This window comes from Globicephala melas, chromosome 16 (genome assembly GCF_963455315.2).
Source record: "Globicephala melas chromosome 16, mGloMel1.2, whole genome shotgun sequence".
Classification (NCBI taxonomy): Eukaryota; Metazoa; Chordata; class Mammalia; order Artiodactyla; family Delphinidae; genus Globicephala; species Globicephala melas.
Window position 1 is genome coordinate 37,676,678 of NC_083329.1, and position 22,794 is coordinate 37,699,471.

Sequence of the window (22,794 nt, forward strand, 5' to 3'; positions counted from 1 at the left end):
ACAAAGAACATGACCCAGCTATGTATTGTCTACAAAAAACAATTAAAATATATTGATATAGGTATGTTAAAAATAAAGGGGTGAAAGAATATATGACATGTGAATAATCAAAACCAAGTGGGAGAAGCTATATTAATATCAGACAAAGTAGATTTCAGAGCAGAGAAAATTACCAGAGCTTAATAAGGACATCACAAAATGCATGAATTATATAGCACAGGGAACTCTATTCAATACTCTGTAATGGCCTATATGGGAAAAGAATCTAAAAATAGAGTGGATATATGTATATGTATAACAGATTCACTATGCTGTACAGCAGAAGCTAACACAACATTGTAAATCAACTATACTCCAAGAAAAATTATTTTAAAAAAAAACACATGAATGAAAAACTGATAGAACTGAAAGGAGAAACAGACAAATCCACAATTGTATTTGGAAACTTCAACACTCCTCTCTCAGCAATAGATAGAACTTGTAAACAGAAAATCAGCAAGGATATAGAAGAAATGAAAAATACCACCAACCCAAGTGAGCCCAACAGATATTTATTGATTAGTCCACTCAACACTAGGCAAAATACATATTATTTTAAATGAACATGGAACATTCACCAAGACAGACAATATCTGGATCATAATACCAGCCTAAAAAAATGTGAAAGAATTGAAATCATACACAGTATGCTCTCTAATCATAATAGGGTTATATTAGATTTCAGTAATGGAAAATAAAGAAAATCTCCAAACATTTGTAAACAACACACTTCTAAATAATCTGTGGGTCAAAGAGGAAGTCAAAAGGGAAATGTAAAAATATTTTTAATTAAATAGAAATGAAAGTACAACATAGCAAAAATTGTGGGAGTCAGCTAAACCAAAGAGGGAAATTTACAGCATTAATTGCTTATATAAAAAAAGAAAAAAGGTCTCAAATCACTGATCTTTTTTAAAAAAGCAAATAAAGCAGAAGGAAGGAAATAAAGCTAAGAGCAGAAATGAATGAAATTGAAAACAAAATAGAGAAAAATCCATAAAATAAAAAACTGATTCTTTGAGATCAATGAAATCCATAAAACTCAATGAAATTCATAAACAAAAGACACAAACTATCAATATCAGGAATGAAAAAAGATATCACCACAGACCCTAGAGACATTACAAGGATAAGGGAATACATGCATAAATATGACAACCAAGGTGAAATAGACTAATTCCTTGACAACAAACTACGAAAACTCATCAAAGAGAAAATAGATAACGTGAAGAATCCTGTAACTACAGAGAAATTGAATTCATAGTTAAAAGGCTTTCAAAAAAATTTTCCTGGCCTAAAGGTAGAATTCTATTAAACATTTAAAGATGAAATGATACTACACAAGCTCTTCCAGAAAATAGAAGAGGAGGAAACACTTCCCAACTCATTTTTATAAAACCAGCATTACTCTGATACCAAATACTGTATAAAAGACAGTACAGGGGAAAAAACTATAGATTAATATCTCTCATAAACATTAATATGAAAGTCAAACACACTGAGCACACTGAGTCCAGAAGTAGTTTTTTAAATTATATACTACAAACAAGTAGCACTTATCCTGAAAAGGCAAGGCTGCTTCAATATTTGAAAACTCAGTCAGTGTAATCCACTATATTAGTAGACTAAAGAAGAAAAACTATGTACATAATCATATCAACTGATACAGAAATAGCATTGGAAAAAATTCAACATCCATTCAAGATTTTTAAAATTCTCAGCTTACTGAGATAGAAGGGAACTTCTTCATCTTATGTACAAAAAGCCAACATCTAATGTCACACTTAGTGGTAAAATACTGAATGCTTTCCCCCTAAGATCAGGAACAAGGCAAGGATGTTCTTTCTCACTGCTGTTATTTGACATTATACTAGAATTCTTAACCAGTATAATAAGGCAAGAATAAGAGATAAAGGCATACAGATTGAAAAGGAAGAAATTAAAATGTTCTTATTTGCAGATGACATGATTGAAACCAAAAGAAGTGACCAAAAATCAACAAAACCCAAAAAACTCCTAGAACTAAGTTAAGTACAGTCACAGGATATAAGTTAAAAACACAATAGTAATTATATACCTGTATACCAGCAGTGAACAATTGAAACAGATATTTTAAAAACAATACCATTTACAATAGCTCCAAAAATATTGAAATATCTAAGAATAAATTTAACAAAACATTGACAGAACAGTATCTATATGCTGAAAACTAGAAAACATAAATGAAAGAAATCAAAGACCTAAATAAATGGAAAGACATAGCATGTTTTGGGACAGGAAGACTCAACTCCCCAATTTGTGTACAGATTTAACTCAATTTCATGAACTATCCCAGCAGAATTTTTCAAGATATAGGCAAGCTGATTCTAAAATTCATATAGAAATTCAAAGGCAATATAAAAACCTAAATAAGTTTGAAGAAAAAGAATAAAGTTGGAGAAATCATATTACCAGATTTTTAAGTTGTACTATAAAGCTAGATTAACTAAGTGTGATACTGGTGAAGGGATAGTCACTTAGATCAGTGGAATAGACAGCCCAGAAACAGATCCATGCTCATATCCATGCAGATATAGCCAACTGATTTTTGACAAAGGCCCAAAAGATTGTCTTTTCAATAAATGATATTGGACCAATTGGACATTCATATACTTAAAACTGAACCTCAACCTTAATCTCACATTTTGTACAAAAATTAACTCAAAATGTATCATAGATCTAAATGTAAAATATAAAACTTTTCGAAGAAACCTGTAGAGAAAATCTTCATAACCTGGGGTTAAGCAAAGAGTTCTTACACATGATACCAAAAACATGATCCATAAAAGAAAAAATGATAAGCTGGACTTAACATTTAAAACTTTATAAAAGACACTGTAAAAGAATAAAAAGATAAGTTACACACCAGAAGAAAATATTTGCAAATCACATACTGACAAAGGCCTTATATCTAGAATATATATATTTGAAGAGCCTGTGTTGATACTCATGCCCTGTTCCCAAATTTGTTAAAATTTAGAAAAATTGTCACATGGATTGTTAGGGCTCCTTAAAAGCAAGAAAAACATGACAAATTAACACTGCTGGATTTACAACCTACTTTATAAAAGCATTATTAGAGGATATCTTTTGAGTGCTATGGATCTCTTGAGGCTCTCGAACTTCAAATATATATTTGAAGAATTCTCAAAACTTAACAGTAAGAAAACAAACAACCCAATTTAAAAATGAGCAAAAGACTCGAACAAACATTTCACTGAAGTGGATAAATAGATGGCAAATAAGCTGTTAAAAAAGATATTAATATTGTTGATCATTAGGGAAATGTCAATTAAAATAATGAGATACCTATTACAATACCTAAAATAAAAAATACTGATAATAACAAGTTCTGGTGAGGATACAAAACAAATCGAATGCTCATACATTCTCATGGAAATGCAAAATGGTATAGCCATTGGGGAAAACCATTTGGCAGTCTCTCAAAAAGTTGAAAATACTCTTATCATATGACCTAGCAATCCTACTCCTGGGTATTTACTTTAAGGAAATGAAAACTTCTGTTCACACAAAAACCTACACACAAATGTTTAGAGCAGCTCTATTCACAATTACCAAAAACTGGAAACAACTGAAACGTCCTTCAACAAATGAATGGACAAACTGTGGTACATCTCTACAATGGAATACTACTCAGCAATGAAAATGAATGAACTACTGGCATATGCAAATCTCAGATGAATCTCAAAGGCATGTTAAGTAAGAGAAGCCAGTCTCAGAAAGTTATATACTGTAGGATTTAATTTATATATGACATTCTCATAAAGATAAAACTACAGTGATGGAGATTAGATCCATGGTTGCCAAGGGTTGAGGAGGTACGTACAAAGGGGTAATACAAGGGAGTTTCTTAGGATAATGGAACTGTTATATATCTTGACTGTGGTTATATGAATCTATCGTATTAAATTCATAGAACTGTACACACATGCACATGTACACATGTGTACATGTACACATGTGTATACACACATGTACACACATGCAGGTACGCACACACAATCAACTTTACTATATGTTAATTTAAAAATAAAACTGTAATATGACGTACTGCTGTCTTAACATTTGAAAACAATTTTTATCAGAAAAAGTACATATGAGAAGAAAAAAATTCAGAGGCATTCATCAATTCCTTCTCAATTATATAGTTGAAATATAAAATGAACCATCAGAAGCCTAGTCCTGCTTAGAATGGAGCTAGATATTGCTTCTAGTCAACATTTTACATTCTCATAAATCAAATCCATAGCACTCAAAAGATATCCTCTAATAATGCTTTTATAAAGTAGGTTGTAAATCCAGCAGTGTTAATTTGTCATGTTTTTCTTGCTTTTAAGGAGCCCTAACAATCCATGTAACAATTTTTCTAAGTTTTAACAAATTTGGGAACAGGGCATGAGTATGAACACAGGCTCTCGAACTAAACGTGCTGGTTCAAATTCTAACTCTGCTACTTACTAGCAGCTACTTACTAGCTACTTGCCCTGGGTAAATTACTTAATCTCTCTCTCTATTTTGACAGAGGCTGTTTGTTGTTCACCTGTCTGACACTCTGTACTTGGAAATGCTTTACTGTGTTGGGCACAGAAACAGAATTTGGGGATGATCATTAAAATGGAGTGTCACAGATCCCCACCCTCCTATGGAATGAGGGGGAAATGCTGTCCCTCTGCAGAGATTTTTTAGTTGTCTTCTGTTTGGGGGCTGTGAATGTGTATTCATGTGCTAGAAATCCTTATGATTCTCTCAACTGAAGACATATAATTATTTACTCCCCCCCAAAAAAAAAACAATCACTGTATTTCATGTTTGTTTGTTTTTTGTTTTGTTTTTTGCGGTATGTGGGCCTCTCACTGCTGTGGCCTCTCCCGTTGCGGAGCACAGGCTCCAGACGCGCAGGCTCAGCGGCCATGGCTCACGGGCCCAGCTGCTCCGCGGCACGTGGGATCCTCCCAGACCGGGGCACGAACCCGTGTCCTCTGCATCGGCAGGCAGACTCTCAACCACTGCGCCACCAGGGAAGCCCTTCATGGGTTTTTACCATTCATTTAAACTGTTTCTCTGTTTATTTCCAAGAGTTCCAAGAAGTGGTCAGGGGAGGCTCCTTGAATACTAGTCTGTGAGGACAACATGATAATAAACTATGGCAAGCCAGTTTATCTAGCATAAGTAGTATTGAATGATGGATGGACTGGAGTGTGGAAGGTGGAACACTGCCCAGTCAGAGGTTCAAGAATATCTAGACAGAATTCTAACGCTGCTTTCAGTTGGTTAAAGAATCATTATAGCATCTCTTCAGCTTTTTGCAAAACACCAAAGGGGAAGAAAACACTGTTGGGGAGTCGACCTCTTTGTCTCCTTTCCTTGACTGTCCCTTTTTCTGATCTCTCGTTTACCTGGGAATTCAGAAAATATAAAGAAATGGGTGTGAGGCATGTCTCTGGCTCTAGGCCTCATATGGGCATTCAGAGCTCTCAGAATGGTTCTGGCATTTAAACTTAATAAGCAGCAGGCTAGAAAGGAGAAAGGTTTGTGGAACTCTACCAGGTATACTATTCTGAAGTTGAATGGGACTTTGAGCACTGCTAACTTAGTATACTTGATTTGTTTCCTGCACTTCTCTAACTCAAGTTACATGCAGACTTTGCTTTTTTTTTTCCTTACCCCTTTGTTTTGTTTTTCTGTTTCCAGAAACACTGGCAATAAACAGGTGGGGAGGGCAAATTTAACAGTAGCTTGCTAGTACGCTACTGTTGGGTCTCTCTAAGATGAAACAAGGTCTAGTAGACATTTCATCCCTAAACATCTAAAATTAGCAAGTTTTGCCCTTGCCTTTGCCTTTGGAAGCCATGCACTCAGTCTCTATACAGGATATTCCATTTCTTTTGCTCAGTAGAACTCCCTCAATTTTAGGAGCATTTCCACGAGTTGCACATAGTAAATATTTTTTAAAAAACATGTTATGTTCAAAGGAATTAAATATTGTATGAAGAATAGCAGCTCTGATGTTATGATAGTCCTCAAGTGTTACAAAAAGGTTGTATTTTGCAAAGAAATAAGACATGCAAAGGATTGACCTCTAAAATCTCAAATCTGGTTCAGCATCTCACTTTCATCCGTTGAACTAATTTCTTTCTTCTGTGCAAAAGTCACTCGGCAATCTACGTAAGGAAGTTTTCCCAAAACAAATAATGAATGGAGATGAAAGGTAGGTTAAACCTCTACCTTAAAAAAAATCAATAGTTCTATGAAGACTTGCATTTTCACAAGATATTTGAGTCTTCAGAACTCCATGAGAGCAAGAACTGTAAGCTCAATAAATGGCTGTCATTAGACAGAATGGGAACGACAGCCAATATTAATGATGGTCTTCAGTGAACTGAGAAATATCCAGATAGTCATTTTCATGGATTGACCAATATTTTAAACTTATTTGTCTGGGGGGGGGTCACAAGGATGGAACCTTACTGGTTTTATATAACTATCATTAATGGTTTATAGACTACTAATCAGTAAGACTCACTCAGAGGAGTGTATTAAAACTGAGAATGAGAGAACTAAGAGTTCAAAGAGACAGAGGCATAGCCTCTTCACAAGTCAGAGAAGATAAACATTCCCAGACAAGATGCCACAGTTGACAACTTGAGAGATGAAGTCCTCATGCAAACACTAAGGAGATATGAAGGAATCTTTGTCCATACAGGGCTTCTGGAAATGACAGAATATCACTTCATAGTATAATGAAAATAACATCTGAGGTATTACAATGGCATGTTTATTGAGCACTTGCTAAGTGCCAGGCATAGAGCTCAGCACTTGCCATGCACTGTCTCATTTAATTCTCAGTGCAACTCCATGGTGTGAGTACTGCTTTTGTCCCTGTATTAAAGGTGAGGAACTTGAGGCTTATAGAGCTTAATAACTTGCCCAAAGTCACAAAGCTAGTAAATAACAGATCTTACATCTAAGCCCAAGTCTGTTGGGTTGCAATGTCCATGTTCTTAAACCTTATGGATACCTAATGGGACTGGTCTCTGGTGGACACATCAGGAACAGACCTGTCATGACAGGACAATAATATAATTATGGTCAGTAAAATGGTTTAATTGCACATGTCCTTATCTTTGGACCATTTGCCTTTCTCTCCTCTTTTTCCCTCCCTGGTCACCGTAAATCTATTAGAATGGTGCCTGAAAAGCTTCATTCAATATGTCAGATTGGTGGGGGGGAATCAGTTAATTAAAACATTTGTTAAGCCCCTCCTATGTCCTAGGCATCCTCTTTTTTCAAGAACTGCACATCCGATAGGAGAATACAGAAACTTAAATCCCAATTATAATTCTGTGAGATGAGTACTATGCCAGTGCTATGGACACAAATTTTAGTCCTTAGAAAATAAAACATCTTGAATTCTTCTTGTCCATTTTAGTTTCACTTATGCTACAAGGTTACAAGTTATTCTGGCTAATAGAGAAAAGGGGGTGGGGGAAGTTTCATGCAATCTTAACTTTTAAAATGTTAAGCACAAGCTTAACAAAAAGTATTATTTTCCAAATACTTTCAAGGGCATTTTCCTAGAATCAGGTAAATGAGAGCAAGCAAATGACCTACTTACAGCAAAAAATGCTCCAGGTCATAAAGGATGGGAAGCCAAGTGCATCCTGGAAACCACAGCATCTGGTCTTGTTTTATGCTTCATCTATCAATCTGCTGTTACAGGAATTGAGAATTAATGTTTCAACTACTGTTTCTTCTATTTTGACTGATGAATTCATATCTTTGTTATTCTTACCCAATCTCTCCCAACTCCTCTCCCATTAAAAAAAAAAAAAATCATATGGAAGGGCATTTAGGAAGGGCCCAAACAAACCCTAGGGAGCTTACTCTTTCATTTATGCCTTAAAGCTCTTGCTAATGTAAGGTTACAGTAAGGTTAGACATCTTCCCAAGCAATTCCCTGGTTTGATCCATCCTGACTTTCCACAGATAGTATCACCTGAACAGTCTATTTTCAGTACTGTATTAAAGCTAAACAACAAAATATTGCAGATGTAAAAGAAATATCTAAGTTCTAGAAAATGTTTCTTGGTAGCATAAACTGTAAAAAATGTACAACTGGCAGTAGTGCTTGAGAAAAAGGATTATGAAGCAATGTAAGACTGTTTGTGGATTAGTGCTACCCTGATAATATGAGAAAATTACATATACACTAATTTCTATATATACTCATTTTAAATTATGTACAAAGTTTAAAAACATAAAAGCATGAAAAGTAGATTTACAACAATATGTTCTTTGAACTTTTCTGTTGAGTCTTTTTAGCTTTTGTGCTTTTTATAGAATGAAGCTATCAATTCATCTTTCCACTCCTTCCAATCTGTTGAAATTTTAATTTTCCATTATTTTTGCCTTGATTCCATCTTACTCTTTCTGCTGGAGCTTCAAGCACCTGATCTTAGCCTTTCTCAGTGCTTTCATGGCTTTAGATACAGCTTCATGTTCTTGCTTTTCTTTCCCCACCCATTCTATTATTTAACTTATCAAAATAATACGATTATTTTTTCCAATGAAATATTTTTAAAAGAACCAAGGTTACCAAGTGACTCTTATACTGGCGAAATTACTGCTATATAATTCTATCTATTTGTTGAAGTTCTGCTCTTTCTAAATCACTGTCAAGTGAATCATTCTCATGCGCAATGAAAAGGGTCAGGTTTACCATGTTTATTTATCCAAAGATTTCAGATTTGTTTTTCCTTCCAAAGACATTTTATTCTGAATCTTGTCATGAGGCTTCCTTGCCTTGATTTCTTGATGTATCCCAGCTGGCTTAATGGTTCAGCTAACCAGATAGGCTTTTGGGGCTGGGGCAGAAAAGATTTTTGCAAAAATACATCTAAAATTATCACTGACTAGGGCAGAGTTTGTCAAAGTGTGGTCCCAAACTACCTATATCCAAATCATCTCAGATGCTTATTCAAAATGCAAATACCTGGGCCAAAACCTAGAGCAGTTAAATGGGAGCCTTTAATGCCGGGACCTGGGAACCTGCATTTTGCCAACTTGTCCAAGTGAATAGACTCACAGTGAAATTCTACAGCTCCTAATCTAAGGCATCCTTTCCCCTTCAAGGGTCCAGTGCAATAATTGACCTTGGCTACAGAGCAAACTTATCACACCTCCACCCAACTAACAAAAACAAAGGAAAATTCACTTCGCTGAGGAGAGAACTGCCATTAACTGCCTTAAGAGGCATTAGTTTAAAAACAAACAAAAACTTTCTACAGTAAATATAACTATTATCTTGATTCTGACATCACGGAGGGAAGGCTCAGAAGGTCTACCAAAAAATCTGTTGTAATAATTTCCTGATTAATATTACACATAATGAATTATTTATTGAGCCCCTACTGTGGGCCAAATATGGTGTTTTGTGCTGCCAGGGATTATATAAAGCTATCCTGGGATGAAAAGCATATGTTCACTCAGCTCTATTCTGGAAGAATCTAGCTGATTTAGTGATTGCTGGAAATGAATGTGCATGGTATATGGGAAGGCAGTCATTTGATGTCTTAGGGCCCAGACATAGGAGGCTTCCTACGGATTTGCTAAATGAAAATTAGGTCCAAAAAGTATAGATGTAGGTACTCAGTTTATAGCCAAACCACTGGAAAAGGAATGAGCAGCAATATTTATTTGGGGGCATGTAGACTCTTTATGGTCAGTCTTGATTACTTTATCCACAATTTCCTTTCCTGTGCAATCATACCGCAGATATTAAGCAGATTAATTGAGTCTAGATGCAACCATACTGAGAGCTCCACCTGATTCTAGAGTTCATTTAGGATGTCCCTAGTAGGGTGACTAACTACTCATGGCTTGCCTGAGACATTCCCTGTATTAGCATTTGAAGTCCTATGTCCTAGAAATCCCCTTAATGTCAGACAAACTGGGTAGGTTGGTTATCCTGGCCCTTAGAGAAAAGCAGGTGAGGCTCTTAGTTGACCCAGTTTCACTCAGTGGATGATGGAAATCCATTACCATCTTGAGTTTCTCAGCTCATTTTCCTTACCAGGGTATGATTATCCTCACGAGCCACAAAACCTAAAGTTCTTTCTTTCAATAACCTCTACCTTTTAGCTCTGTCAAGGCATAGTCCCACGAGCATCCCAAGCAATGACTCAAGATTGAGGATAATCACTGGGACCCAGTGGAGAGTCTCTTCTAAGACTGCTGAACACATGGCTTGTGTTTACTTCTAAATATTATCCTGGTCTCATAATCATTCTGAGATGAAAACTCAGACTAGCACTCCCAAACCTAGCTTCATATCAGTTTTTTTAGAATTTATGTTATGGTTGTAGACACACAAAAATAGACAAAAAGGCATGCATGCAAAACAAGAACCACTTACCGTATTAGATTCCATTCTGATTCTTGTCAATAAACCCAATCACAGTTTTTAAACATTCGTGAATTCCTGTCATCCCATCCTTATCCTTTAAAGCCTTAAGATTTTGTCATTTCATGGTCTTACCTCTTTCACCTAGATTTTAAAATTTAACTGCTATCAGTTTACTATTTCAAAGAGAGAATGTAAAGTGTAGGATTTGAATCAGATCTAGGTCCCAATGAAATTTTGCCACTTCTTAGGTGCATGAACTTAAAAAAGTTTATCGCTCTAAGCTTTAAAATTTGCTCATCTATAAGTAATAAATAAAGAGAAAATAATGGCTATTTTAGAGGATTGGGTTTTTTGAGGAATTCAGGTTATGGATGTGAAGCCCGAAGAAGCATATTGCCTGACACCAAGTAGACATTCAGTAAACTGTAGCTATTATCATCACTACAGTTATCACAAGCTTGTAACAAGGGTAGCATTCACTACATTCAACAATCAGGCTGCAGAATTTTAGCCATAAAGGATGATGCCTAAAGCAGAGAGGCACAAACTGCCTTCCCGAGGAGCGTAGTAAGAGGAACTGTCCCATTACTTCATAGTCTCACCACCTCTGTCTGAAGGAAGCGATGCTTCTTATATCTGGGGGGCAATGTCTAATGTCGTCTCGCCCCTGGCAGCCTGTGCTCAGGAGGCGCTGGCTTTCAGATTTGCGCCCTGGGGACCTCTGGTGCCTCATCTCTCATTCTGCAAAGGGAAAGAAAGGGGTAAAAGAAAAAGGGAAGTCACCGAAGTGCAAAACCTGTTACCAGATGCCCTCTTTTGTCCCTACTATCAAGCCTGCCCGGGTAGGCTGCAGAATCGTTCCGCAGAAAGATTTTCAGGCGCCAGCCCCAGGTGTTCGTCGGAGCAGACAAGGGAGAGGAGGGTGAGCTCACCCTAAAAACTGAAAGACAGATGGTGAGGGGTGGGGGGTTGGCCATGCGCGTCAGAGATTTGGCTAAACGACAGAACAGCAGCGTGCGGGTTTGCAGCCGGGGTTGGAGCGGCGGGCGAAGGGCGTAGGTAAGGATCAAGCAGAAGGGAAGGAAGAACTTCTCTGCGGGGAACACAGAACACACTTTGCACTCTCACGAAGGCTCCCGGGTTTGTCAGTGTTGCGACAGGAGCCCGCGAGCAGGGCACGGACTTTATGTGACAAGCGCCTGCCCCAATTCCATCTCCGAGACTCAGCTAAACTCAGAGGCTCCGCCCAGCAGATAGCAGGTTAGGAATCTGGAGCGTGACCTCGCTCCCGCCGAGTACCCCCGCACCACTTCGAAAACCCGTAAACGCGCCCCTCCAGGCCTTCGGCCGCGGTGGCGCATGCTCCTTGCGAGGGGGCGGGCCGCGACTCCCCCCGGAAGCGTTCTTTCCCAGGCGGCGTTTCCTTCCTGTATGAGGCTGCTAGGGCCTCTTGCGGCCGCTGTTCTGCTGGGGGGGTGAGTAGCGGGTTTCCGCGGGGCTTCGTGGGACGGGCGAAGGGTCCCGCAGAGGTCCTTTAGGAACTGGCTCGGGTCCGGGAAGCCGAGTGGGAAAGGTCACCCCGCCGTCCTCCCATGCCCCACCTCATTGCCGCCCCTCAGCTTCTCGCAGCCCTTCGTATCCACCGGATTAACCTCCAAGGGCGTCCCGGGCTCCGCCTTGGCTTTCGGCCCGGCCTAGGCCCTTAGGTCTCCGTTAGCGCTGCCCCCAAGAGTTAGACCGTTTCCAGGGAATCTCTGTAGGCAGCCCGGTCGCTGCGGGGGCTTGAGGTCGTACCGGGCGACCTCAGAACCGGGGTCCTAGGCAAAGGCGGACAGAATGAAGCGGGTCTGATTGTCGCACAGGCACTGCTACCACCTAGTGCAAAAGTGAAGGAGGTTCTTCAAGCCTAGGCACGCTTTCGCAGAGGATGGTGGTGTTAATAATAACCTGTCCTTTATGTGAAGGTTGGCAGGCTTTCATTGTCATAGGCTGTGTTCATAGGGCCTTGATGTCTGCGAAACTGGGACTTCTGGGGTTGAGAAAAACTTTGTAAAACACTGCGGTGAATTAGAGAAATGCTATGGTAGGAATACTCTACTCTTGGTCCTTAACCTGTCAGTAAACTGCTCATTGACGAGGTGGTACGATTTTTAATTTTTCTACCCTGAAATGGAGAACTCTTTAAAATGAAACTATCTGGTATCATATTTGCCTAACAGATAACTCTGAATTACAGTGTTTTGCCATATTTCTTGTACATGGCACCATCGATGTTTATGTGTATATTTGTTGATTCTGATGTTTATACAGAATTGAAATACAGTCCCTACTGTTGTATGCATGTGCAACTTTTATTATATATTCTGCTGTAATGGTATTTTTACCGTAACGGCCTTACATTGCAGGCATATCTATGTCATATGAATGATAAATGAGCGTATAATAAAGCGTATACAGTTACAACCTACAAGGAGAAGTTTCAGTTTCATTTCAGGATTTTGAAGTCATTTTAAAAGAAGGATAACTGTTTTAGAAGTGGCTATAGGTCCAGAGTACTGTATTGCGGTTAATAATTTAATTATAGTAAAGTATATAGTTAACAGAGGTTTTGCGTCTTGATTTTTTTAATAGATCTAAAAACTGTTCTCTTGATGACTGGGAGGTACTGATAGCAGTCGTAGTTCATGTAGTTCAGTGAACATCCAGTAGGTGGCAGTTTTATCGCTACTCACTCAAACTTTAAATAAATGAAAACATTTTATTCGAATATCACTAGTTTAAGTTAGTAAATCTTTATTTTGCCTGTTGGTTTCTTCTCATCTGTGAGTATTACTCCTGCATAATGATACCACATATAACAACTGCATTTTCAAATTTACTGTGTTGGAATAAAGGCTAGGGAAGACAATTTTTCATTTCCTAGAAGAAGGAGGGTATTGTTAACCCATCTTTAGGAATCCATGCTGATGGAAGAAAGCACAATTTGATTTGTTACATGAAAGATTTTAACCAAGTGGCTTCTTTCTAGCTTCATTTTTTTGTTGGTGGAGTGGTTGGTTGTTCTGGCTTCATTTTTAATAAGATAATAACTGTACTATGCATTCCTTGAGTAAAGTAATTGTGTCTTAGCTATTATTGTATACCCAGTATATAGTAGGCTATCTATATACATGATCAGTAAGTGTTTTATTGTATGAATTGAATTATTTAACATCCCTAGGCCAAAATTTCTTTATCCAAAATGAAGGCTTTCAGTTATTTAGTTAAGTTTAAATTAAATAATGTATTATTGTGAAGTGAATGTCTCCCAGTAATGCAGAAGGTTGGAATCCTTGACTTTTCTTTTGGAAATCGTCCAAAATTCTGGCAGCAATTCTGTTGGAATGATTGAAGAGAATCTTTAACTGAATAATGCTAGTGAGAATAGAAACAATAATTTTAGAGCTGGAACGACCATAGATATTAGTCTATGAAGTACCTAATTTTCACCTGTTTCTGAGCCATCTGTACAAATTTTGTTTTATTCCTTTTCACATGAATACAAAATATATTTTTTTTCCCCCAAGTAGCATAGCACTCAGCACACTCCTATGCTGCGAGAGTATAATGGCATTATTTGAGGCTGAGATTCTATCTCTCAAAATGTGATAGTCACATCATCCATAAAAAGCTTATTCTACTGGGTGGTCATTGTCTTTGATACAGGTGTGCATGCCTCCTGTAAGCCAAGCTGTGGTTGATGTAACTGCTTAGGCATATGTGTAAAAGTAGACATGTTGCGTCCTTTTTTCCTCTTTATCTTGAGTGAGAGCTGTATAGTTGTGGGTCAAGCATTTTGAAGATTCCGTTGTTTCATGTTTAGCTAAGTTGTTGGAAAGAATAAGATGGCTCCAAAAATTTCATGTCACTTGTTAGTTGAGAAAATAGCATGTATACATTTCATCAGGCCTTGGAAGCCTTTAAAAGTAAGTATGAGAGAAAAGTGAGTCTGTTCACAGTTTGAATTTCACTCAAAAATTACCTGGTATACCATCACATTAGTAAAGTATTTCATTGTTGGGCTGCCTTTTTTCAGTTGGATAAGTGTTATAGTCATTATTTTTCTAGGTTCCCTGACATAATTAATTAAAAGCTGATTAAAACAGTAAATGCTTTAAGATGTTTACTGCATTTTTCAAATAGAATTGTTTTCTACTTAAATTATATGAGCTTTTAGAAAAGTTTATTAAAAATTATAATAAATAAACCTCAGTTTCCAAGAGGAGATTAAAATGTGTTTATGTTTTATTTACTTAACATTTAAAAATCCATTTCTCTTTAAATAAAACACTTTTTTAAGGTAGGCGATGTTGAATTTGACTAGAAGTTTTTCTTGCTTAGTTTACGCTACCTATCAGTCTCCCGATTTTAATGAATCTAGTTACTACCTAGTGGCATTTCTGTTTGTTTTTCAAGGTTAACAATCAAGATGGTACATGCTGAAGCCTTTTCTCGTCCCTTGAGTCGGAATGAAGTTGTTGGCTTAATTTTCCGTTTGACAATATTTGGTGCAGTAACATACTTTACAATCAAATGGATGGTAGATGCGATTGATCCAACCAGAAAGCAGAAAGTAGAAGCTCAGAAACAGGTATGATTAAAATGTTTGAGGATCATTTTTCTTGTAGCTAGCAAATATTTTCCCGTAAAACTAAGGATATAGTGGAATTAGAAATTAATAAGAAATTCCATAAGACCCATGTGGAAATGTGTTTTTATGTAATATTTAATTTCATTATTCCTAAAAAAAGTATTTGTTTCTCAAATCCTTTTTGACTGTATAAGCAACTTAGAAGAAAGAATGATGAAGAATAAAAATATTACAGCATTTTGTTATGAATAGCCTAATTAGAATATTTTTGTCAGCTTATAAGTGAAGGAATCTAGGTAAAATTTTTCAGCAGACTAAACAAAAAATTTTTTCTTCAGTAATGGTATACATTGTGCTTTGTGAGACATTTGAAATGTTTCTGTTTTGTAAATAAGTTCATTTGTGTCATATTTTAGATTCTACATAAGTGATATCATATGATATTTGTTTTCCTCTGTCTGACTTATTTTACTTAGTACCATAATCTCTTGGTCCATCCATGTTGCTGCAAATGGCTTTACTGCATTCTTTTTTATGACTGAGTAGTATTACATTGTAAATATATACCACATTTTCTTTATCCATTCATCTGTCCATGGACGTTTAGGTTGCTTCCATGTCTTGGCTATTGTAAATAGTGCTGCTGTGAACATTGAGGTGCATGTATCTCTTTGAATTATAGTTTTCTCCAGATATATGCCCAGGAGTGGAATTGCTGGATCCTATGGTAACTCTGTTTTTAGTGTTTTACAGAATCTCCATACTGTTCTCCATAGTGGCTGCACCAATTTACTTGCCACCAACAGTGTAGGAGGGTTCCCTTTTCTCCATACCCCCTCCAGCATTCATTATTTGTTGACTTTTTGGGGGACTTCCTCGGCAGTCCAGTGGTTAAGACTTTGCCTTCCAATACAAGGGGTGCGGGTTCAATCCCTGGTCGGGTAGCTAAGATCCCACATGCCTCGCAGCCAAAAAATCAAAACATAAAACAGAAGCAATGTTGTAACAAATTCAATAAAGACTTTAAAATTGGTCCACATCAAAATATATATATATTATTTGTAGACTTTTTTGATGATGGCCATTCTGACTGGTGTGAGATGATACCTCATTGTAATTTTGATTTGCATTTCTCTAATAATTAGTGATGTTAAGTATCTTTTCATGTGCTTATTGGCCATCTGTATGTCTTTGGAGAAATGTCTATTTAGGTCTTCTGTCCATTTTTTGATTGGGTTGTTTGTTTTTTTGTTATTGAGTTGTATGAGCTGTTTGTATATTTTGGAAATTAAGCCCTCGTTGGTAGCATCATTTGCAAATATTTTCTCCCGGTCTGTAGGTTGTCTTTTTATTTTGTTTATGGTTTCCTTTGGTGTGCAAAAGCTTATAAGTTTGATTAGGTCCCATTTGTTTATTTTTGCTTTTCTATTTCCTTGGGAGACTGACCTTAGAAAACATTGCTACGATTTATGTCAATGTTTTGCTTATGTTCTCTTCTAGGAGTTTTATGGTGTCATGTCTTATATTTAAGTTTTCAAGCCATTCTGAGTTTATTTTTTGTATGGTGTGAGGGAGTATTTTAACTTCATTGATTTACATGCAGCTTTCCAGCTTTCCCAACACCGCTTGCTGAAGAGACTATCTTTTCTCCATTGTATATCCCATGAAAGACTTTTGAGTAGGTGGATGATATGCACAGCAGTGTTTTAAGGATACCTTACTGTAGCATATAACAGGAATTGGAATCAGGGAGACTAGGAGCAAGATCTGTTGGTTATAGACTGCAGTAATCCTGGCAAAGACCTAGAATAAGGGAGTGACAAAAGGAGTGGAATGGGTGAAATAGATGAATGCTGGAAGGACTTTGTGATGACAGAGAAAAGAAAAAGGACATCTTGTAGATGAATCTGAGATTTGTCTGGACTCCTCAGAGATTCATAGTATCTTTTATAGTTTTAGAATCTGTAGATGGGGCAAATATATGGGAAAATGACATTTGATTTGGGCATATTGAGTTTGTGTTGGTGGTAGGAATCCAGAAAAATGTTCATCCAACTGTTGAAATTGTAGGTCTAAATCTCAGGAAAAAGGTCAGTCTTTGGAGATTCCTTATCAGATGCTCATAAGTAGTTGGACTCATTAGAGCAGTTAGTCTCAGTGAGATGGCGTAGGCCCCAGTGCTATTCCTGTGTAGCTGTGTATCACTTGTGGGTTTTTTCCCAAACTACTCCTCCACTTTCCTCCTTCCACCATTAGGATTTATACATTCAAATATTTGTTGAGAGCTTATGTAATTGTCACTATGATAGATGCTGATGACTGTATTGAGAGTGGTGTGGTCTCTAAAGGAGAGAAATTGGTAGTCTAAAGTATTTTTATTTTAAAAAAAAGGTAGAAAATTCATAAAGTATCCAACTTAGGCTGGAAAAAATATTTTTTTAAAAAATAAATTTATTTATTTATGCTGTGTTGGGTCTTTGTTTCTGTGCGAGGGCTTTCTCTAGTTGCAGGGAGCGGGAGCCACTCTTCATCGCGGTGCGTGGGCCTCTTACTATCGCGGCCTCTCTTGCCACGGAGCACAGGCTCCAGACGCGCAGGCTCAGTAGCTGTGGCTCACGGGCTCAGTTGCTCAGCGGCATGTGGGATCTTCCCACCCCAGGGCTCGAACCCATGTCCCCTGCATTGGCAGGCAGATTCTCAACCACTGCGCCACCAGGGAAGCCCTGGAAAAAATATTTTTTAAATAAAAAATAAACCCATAGATAGTGAAAGAATGGAAATAATAAAGATAAGATAAATTAGTAGAAAATAGAATATATGAGAGAATGAATAGAAATATAGAAAATGAATATATAATAGAGAAAATCAGTAAAACCAAAAGTTGGTTATTTGAAAAGACTGATAAAATTGACACTTCTGTAAAACCAATCAAGAGAAAAATGAAGCCACCAATTAGTATTACTAGGAATGATAAAAGACATGCAATAGCAGATGCTGCAGACATTAAAAATAAGGACAATAAGTATATCAATAAATTTGAAAACCTAAATGACACAAACTCTTAGAAAATTGTGAATTACCATAGCTGACTTAAGAATTAGAATACATGAATAGTTCCATAACTGTGAAATAAATTAATGTTGGAAAAATATTTCTATAAAGAAAACTCCAGGCTCATAGAATTCTACTGGCAAATTCTAGCAACATTTAAGAAACAAATTAATAGTAACAATTTTATATAAACTCTTCCAGAGTGTAGAAAATGAGAAACACTCACCAAACCTTTCTATGAGGGTAGCATAACAACAATTCCAAAACTTAAAATGAATGTAAAAATCTTAAACAAAATATTTACAAGCTGAATTCAGCAGTGTATAAAAAAGATAATATATTATGGCCAGTTGAATTTATCCTAGGAATTAAAGGCTGGCTTCATTTGAGGGGGAAAAAATACATATATATTAATTTTAAAATGCATATATATTAATATTCTATATTAACAGATTTGAGGATGAAACTATGATCATATCAATGCAGCAAAGGCCTTTGTTGAAATTAAACACTTATTCTTGATTTCTAGAAATGCTCTTAGAAAATAGGAATAAAAGATAAAGATAAATAAATAAATAAAAGTGGTTCACTGTCTTTAGCATGATAGAATGAATTTACTACAGGAAACATAGTTCATGGGAAAAAATTGAAAGCATTTTCTTTATGATTAGGAGCAAGTCAAGGAAGCCTGTTGTCATCACTTCTATTTAACATTTTTACTGATTATTATCTAATGCATAAGTCAAGAAAAAAGATAAGAAGTAGAAGTATTGGGAAAAAATAAACAGTTATTATTCACAGGTAGTGTAATTTACATAGAAAGCCAAAGAAAGCCTACAGATAAACTATCAGGATTAATAAGAGTTTAAGGACTGCTGGATACAAAATCAGTACACAAAAGTCAGCTGTATTTCTGGATACCCACCACAGTTGGAAAATGCAGTTTTTAAAAGATACTATTTATAGTAGCATCAAAAATATTCAGTAACTGACAAACACAAGTTATACAACACATTTATAGAGAAAATTATAAAACTATTGAAGGCTTAAGTTCAATTCAGTGCCAATTAAAAAATACCCAAAGACTTTTTTTGTTTGTTGTATTTTTCTTCTAAAATTTATATTGAGGAATAAAAGTTTATTAATAGGTAAGACACTCCTGAAAAACGAGACATGTGTGTTGGGGGAGGAAAGATTTGCCTAGTTTATATCAAGACTTACGATAAAGCTATAGTTATTAAAACAATGTGTGGGCTTCCCTGGTGATGCAGTGGTTAAGAATCCGCCTGCCAATGCAGGGGACACAGGTTCGAGCCCTGGGCTGGGAAGATTCCACATGCTGCGGAGCAACTAAGCCCATGAGCCTCAACTACCGAGCCTGCGCTCTGGAGCCGGCAAGCCAAAATTACTGAAGCCCGTGAGCTTAGAGGCTGTGCTCTGCTGCAAGAGAAGCCACTGCAATGAGAAGCCCGCGCACCACAATGAAGGTAGCCCCCATTCGTCACAACTGGAGAAAGCCCGCGTGCAGCAACGAACACCCAACACAGCCAAAAATAAATAAATTAAAAAACAAAACAAAACGATGAGCTATTGGCACAGGGGTGGATTGGCAAATATACCAGAATAGACTCCAGAAACAGTCCTACCTGTAATATGGAAACGATGTGTGACATACTGGCTTTGCTTTGTAGATTATTGGAGAACGGATGGACTTTTCAGTAAACAATACTTAGACCGTTGGCTCTATATGGGAGGGAATAAAATTTGATTTCTGCTTGATTCCGTGCACAATAATCTCTTCCTGGGATTAAAAACTTAAATTTATTCATATAACAGATATTCATTGAGCACCTACTCTGTGGTTCTTTATACCTCATCTGCATGTTCTAAAGATATTCTTTTTAACCTATCCAATTTTAATAAAAGCACTTTAAAAAAAAAAAATGGCCAGAGGAGGAGGAATAAAACCAGAATAATGTAAGTTGTTGGTACCAGTCTTTCCCACCCCAGCTTACCTTGAAGTATACAAAATACTGCAGATTGTAACAGTGGTTCACTGTGGCAGTTATTTTCAAATGGAAGGATGTTACATTTTGAAACATCAGAATTTGGAGAAGTTGGTGGGGTGTTAAATATAATTTTTAAAAGCCCCTTCTTAAATTCTTGCCCACTATCTGGAAAATCACTGTGTGTGTGAAGTCACCAAAGCCTAGGGAAAAGAAGGCTGCAAAAGAGAATTGGTTGTAAATGTTGTATTATGAAATGATCCAGGAGAAGATGTCATGAGGAATGTGAACGAAGAAAGCAATCAGATTTATTGAAATCATTAAAGAGAGCAATTTCCGTTCAGTGGGGACAGCAAGTGTAATTTGAAGTAAAAGAACATAGTCGTTGCAGAGTTTGCTGAGGGAAAGGTAAAGAAGAAAGGGGAAAAGACTAGCGGAGCAGGTGGAGAGTTGCTGCCAAAGAGGAGGGAGGTAGGTCCTAGAAGAACCAGGAAGGATTGGGATCGGTAGTTACAGGAACATTTTAAGGTAGAGTTAACTGTTTTATTCTCGACAAAGGGGAGAGGTTATAACTAAATGTGCTTGGGAGTGGAGGAGGTTTGGGACCTGCTGAGGTAAATATGTGATGAGTATATAACGAGATAAATCACAGTAGGTTATGGAACATTAGGGCATAATTGAAGAAAGCATGAGTTTATTAGGAACTCAATTGTTTTGTTTTTATGAACTTCTTGAGCATTTCTCAGCAGGTTGGGAGCAGATAAATTGAATGGTGGTGCTGAACCTGCATTGAAGATAGGGCTAACTGGTATAACAATAAGTGTAAGGAATCGTATGTTTCTAAGGAAGACATTCTGTGGTACAGGCCATTTAGGAAGTCAGATGGGGGATAATTTAGTTGGTGTATAGAAAGGAATTAAGGAATTAGAGTGCGTATTGAGGGCAAAGATCAGGTGTGAATGTGGGAGAGGAGGAAGGTATGAGTCCTGTGGTCACAGAGGAAGAACACTGACTATAAAAGCTTAGATAACATTTTGAGATTACCAGATAATCCATGGGGCTGATGTGAGCTTAACGGCAGTGCAGTTTTGAGATGAAAGGTGAAGGATGACATAGGTGCATTCAAATCAGGAAGAGTAACCTAGAAGTAGTCTTACGTTTGGATTAAACAGGGTATTTGTAAATAATTTCTAGTCTAAAGCCAGGAATACTTCCAGCCTTACTAAATGTGGGATATTTAATTGATAATGAGAGAGGAGATGGTTTCAGCAGAGTGTTAAAGAGGGACAAGGGTTTTCTGGGCACGTGCCGCTGTTGGATCATATTGAGATATAGCACAAGAGTTTTGATAGGTATGTCTGTAATGAAAGGATGGGTTGGATTAATTGAGATGTTAGAAGACAGAGAATCTCTATGTGTACTATTAAAGAGCTTTCAAGTACAGGATGAATAACTTAATGCTTGACCTCTCCTGGGCATTTGTATATACAGTATTTTGTTTAGCATATTAATTAGACTATATAATATTCCTGAGATTGTAGTTTAGTTGTCAAAGGCCTGGAAAGATTCACTACTGAGAATTCATACACATGAAGGTCATATATTGTGACCTTAGTCATTAACTTAATGTCTCCCTATTTTTAGTCCTATCATTGATATTGTAAGGTTCAAAACTTCATTTCAGTTATTTTGATATAAGTAATAGATGAAATTGTGAAGGGCTGATAACACTGAAATCTTAAACTGGAACTCTCAACTGCCAGGTGTTTTTAAGAGCAGCCATCATAGAATGCCAGTTACCATTTGGAAGAGCTAACATTTCTTGACACCAGGAAGCCATTGTGAACTGCGTTACCAATCAAGTGGCCCTAAAACCATGGTTTACTGGAGCTGAATCTTAGAAGACTGAGTTGAAGTAAATAAGGAAATTCAGATGGGAAATCAGTAAGGAATAAGGAGTTAGTGTTGCCTGAGTGGCCAAGGGGATAGATAGAAGTGATGAGGAAAGAAAAGCAACAAGAGGGAAACTCGAGATAAAACTCAGTGCATTATAGTGTTTTATACAGTAACATAGCAGAAGAGTATTATAGTAGAAAGCCATCTTATCCAGCAACTTTTGGGTTATATGATAAAGTCAGAAGATACAAGTGCACTAACGCTAAAAGAGAAGATAATTGTCTCCGCATGTCTAGAAAAGGGTGCTTGTTAATATTTTAATGTAAGTTTGTGGTAAAGGCTTATACCTAATGTATAAAGATAATTCTTCAAATTCTTTGCTATTTCCTACTTAAATGTATTTTTTAAAGCTTTATATCAGTTTCCTCTATCTACACTTAAAATTGGAATACTTCAGCTCTGACCTCAGTAAAAGTTTTTTGAAATAAGTTGAATTAGTTCATCTTTGTTTTTTCATTCTTGTTGTGCTATCTCTAACTTTCTAAAATTATTCTTCCAGAAGAACAACCAATTTTATGAATCTTTTAGAACCTTTATGAAATGAGTGTTTCTATTCTGCTGCTCCTTTACTCCATTTCCTCCTTCCTCATTCTAGGCAGAAATATTAGTTCACTATTTCCTATTTCCCCACTTCTTTACTTTTTAAA

At 36.8% G+C, this 22,794-nt stretch overlaps 1 protein-coding gene and 1 long non-coding RNA gene across 4 annotated transcripts in view; one reads left to right on the forward strand and one right to left on the reverse strand.

Moving 5' to 3' along the window:
• Positions 1-544: 544 nt before the first annotated feature.
• Positions 545-11,885, reverse strand: LOC115857733 (uncharacterized). The gene is made up of 4 exons (XR_009559229.1): positions 11,620-11,885; positions 10,514-11,245; positions 7,715-7,809; positions 545-5,495 (listed from the first exon to the last, which is right to left on the reverse strand). It is a non-coding gene; the product is annotated as an uncharacterized lncRNA (long non-coding RNA).
• Positions 11,745-22,794, forward strand: part of ATAD1 (ATPase family AAA domain containing 1) — a 57,792-nt gene continuing 46,742 nt past the window's right edge. The window contains exons 1-2 of one of the 3 annotated variants that reach the window (XM_060285870.1): positions 11,745-11,764; positions 14,960-15,134. In XM_060285870.1, coding sequence (XP_060141853.1) covers positions 14,973-15,134 — 162 coding nt within the window. In that variant the 5' untranslated portion in view covers positions 11,745-11,764; positions 14,960-14,972. Of the gene's footprint in view, positions 11,765-11,899; positions 11,980-12,481; positions 12,588-14,959; positions 15,135-22,794 lie in introns of those variants that run through there. The other 2 variants (XM_030864987.2, XM_060285869.2) reach the window with 2 other exon arrangements.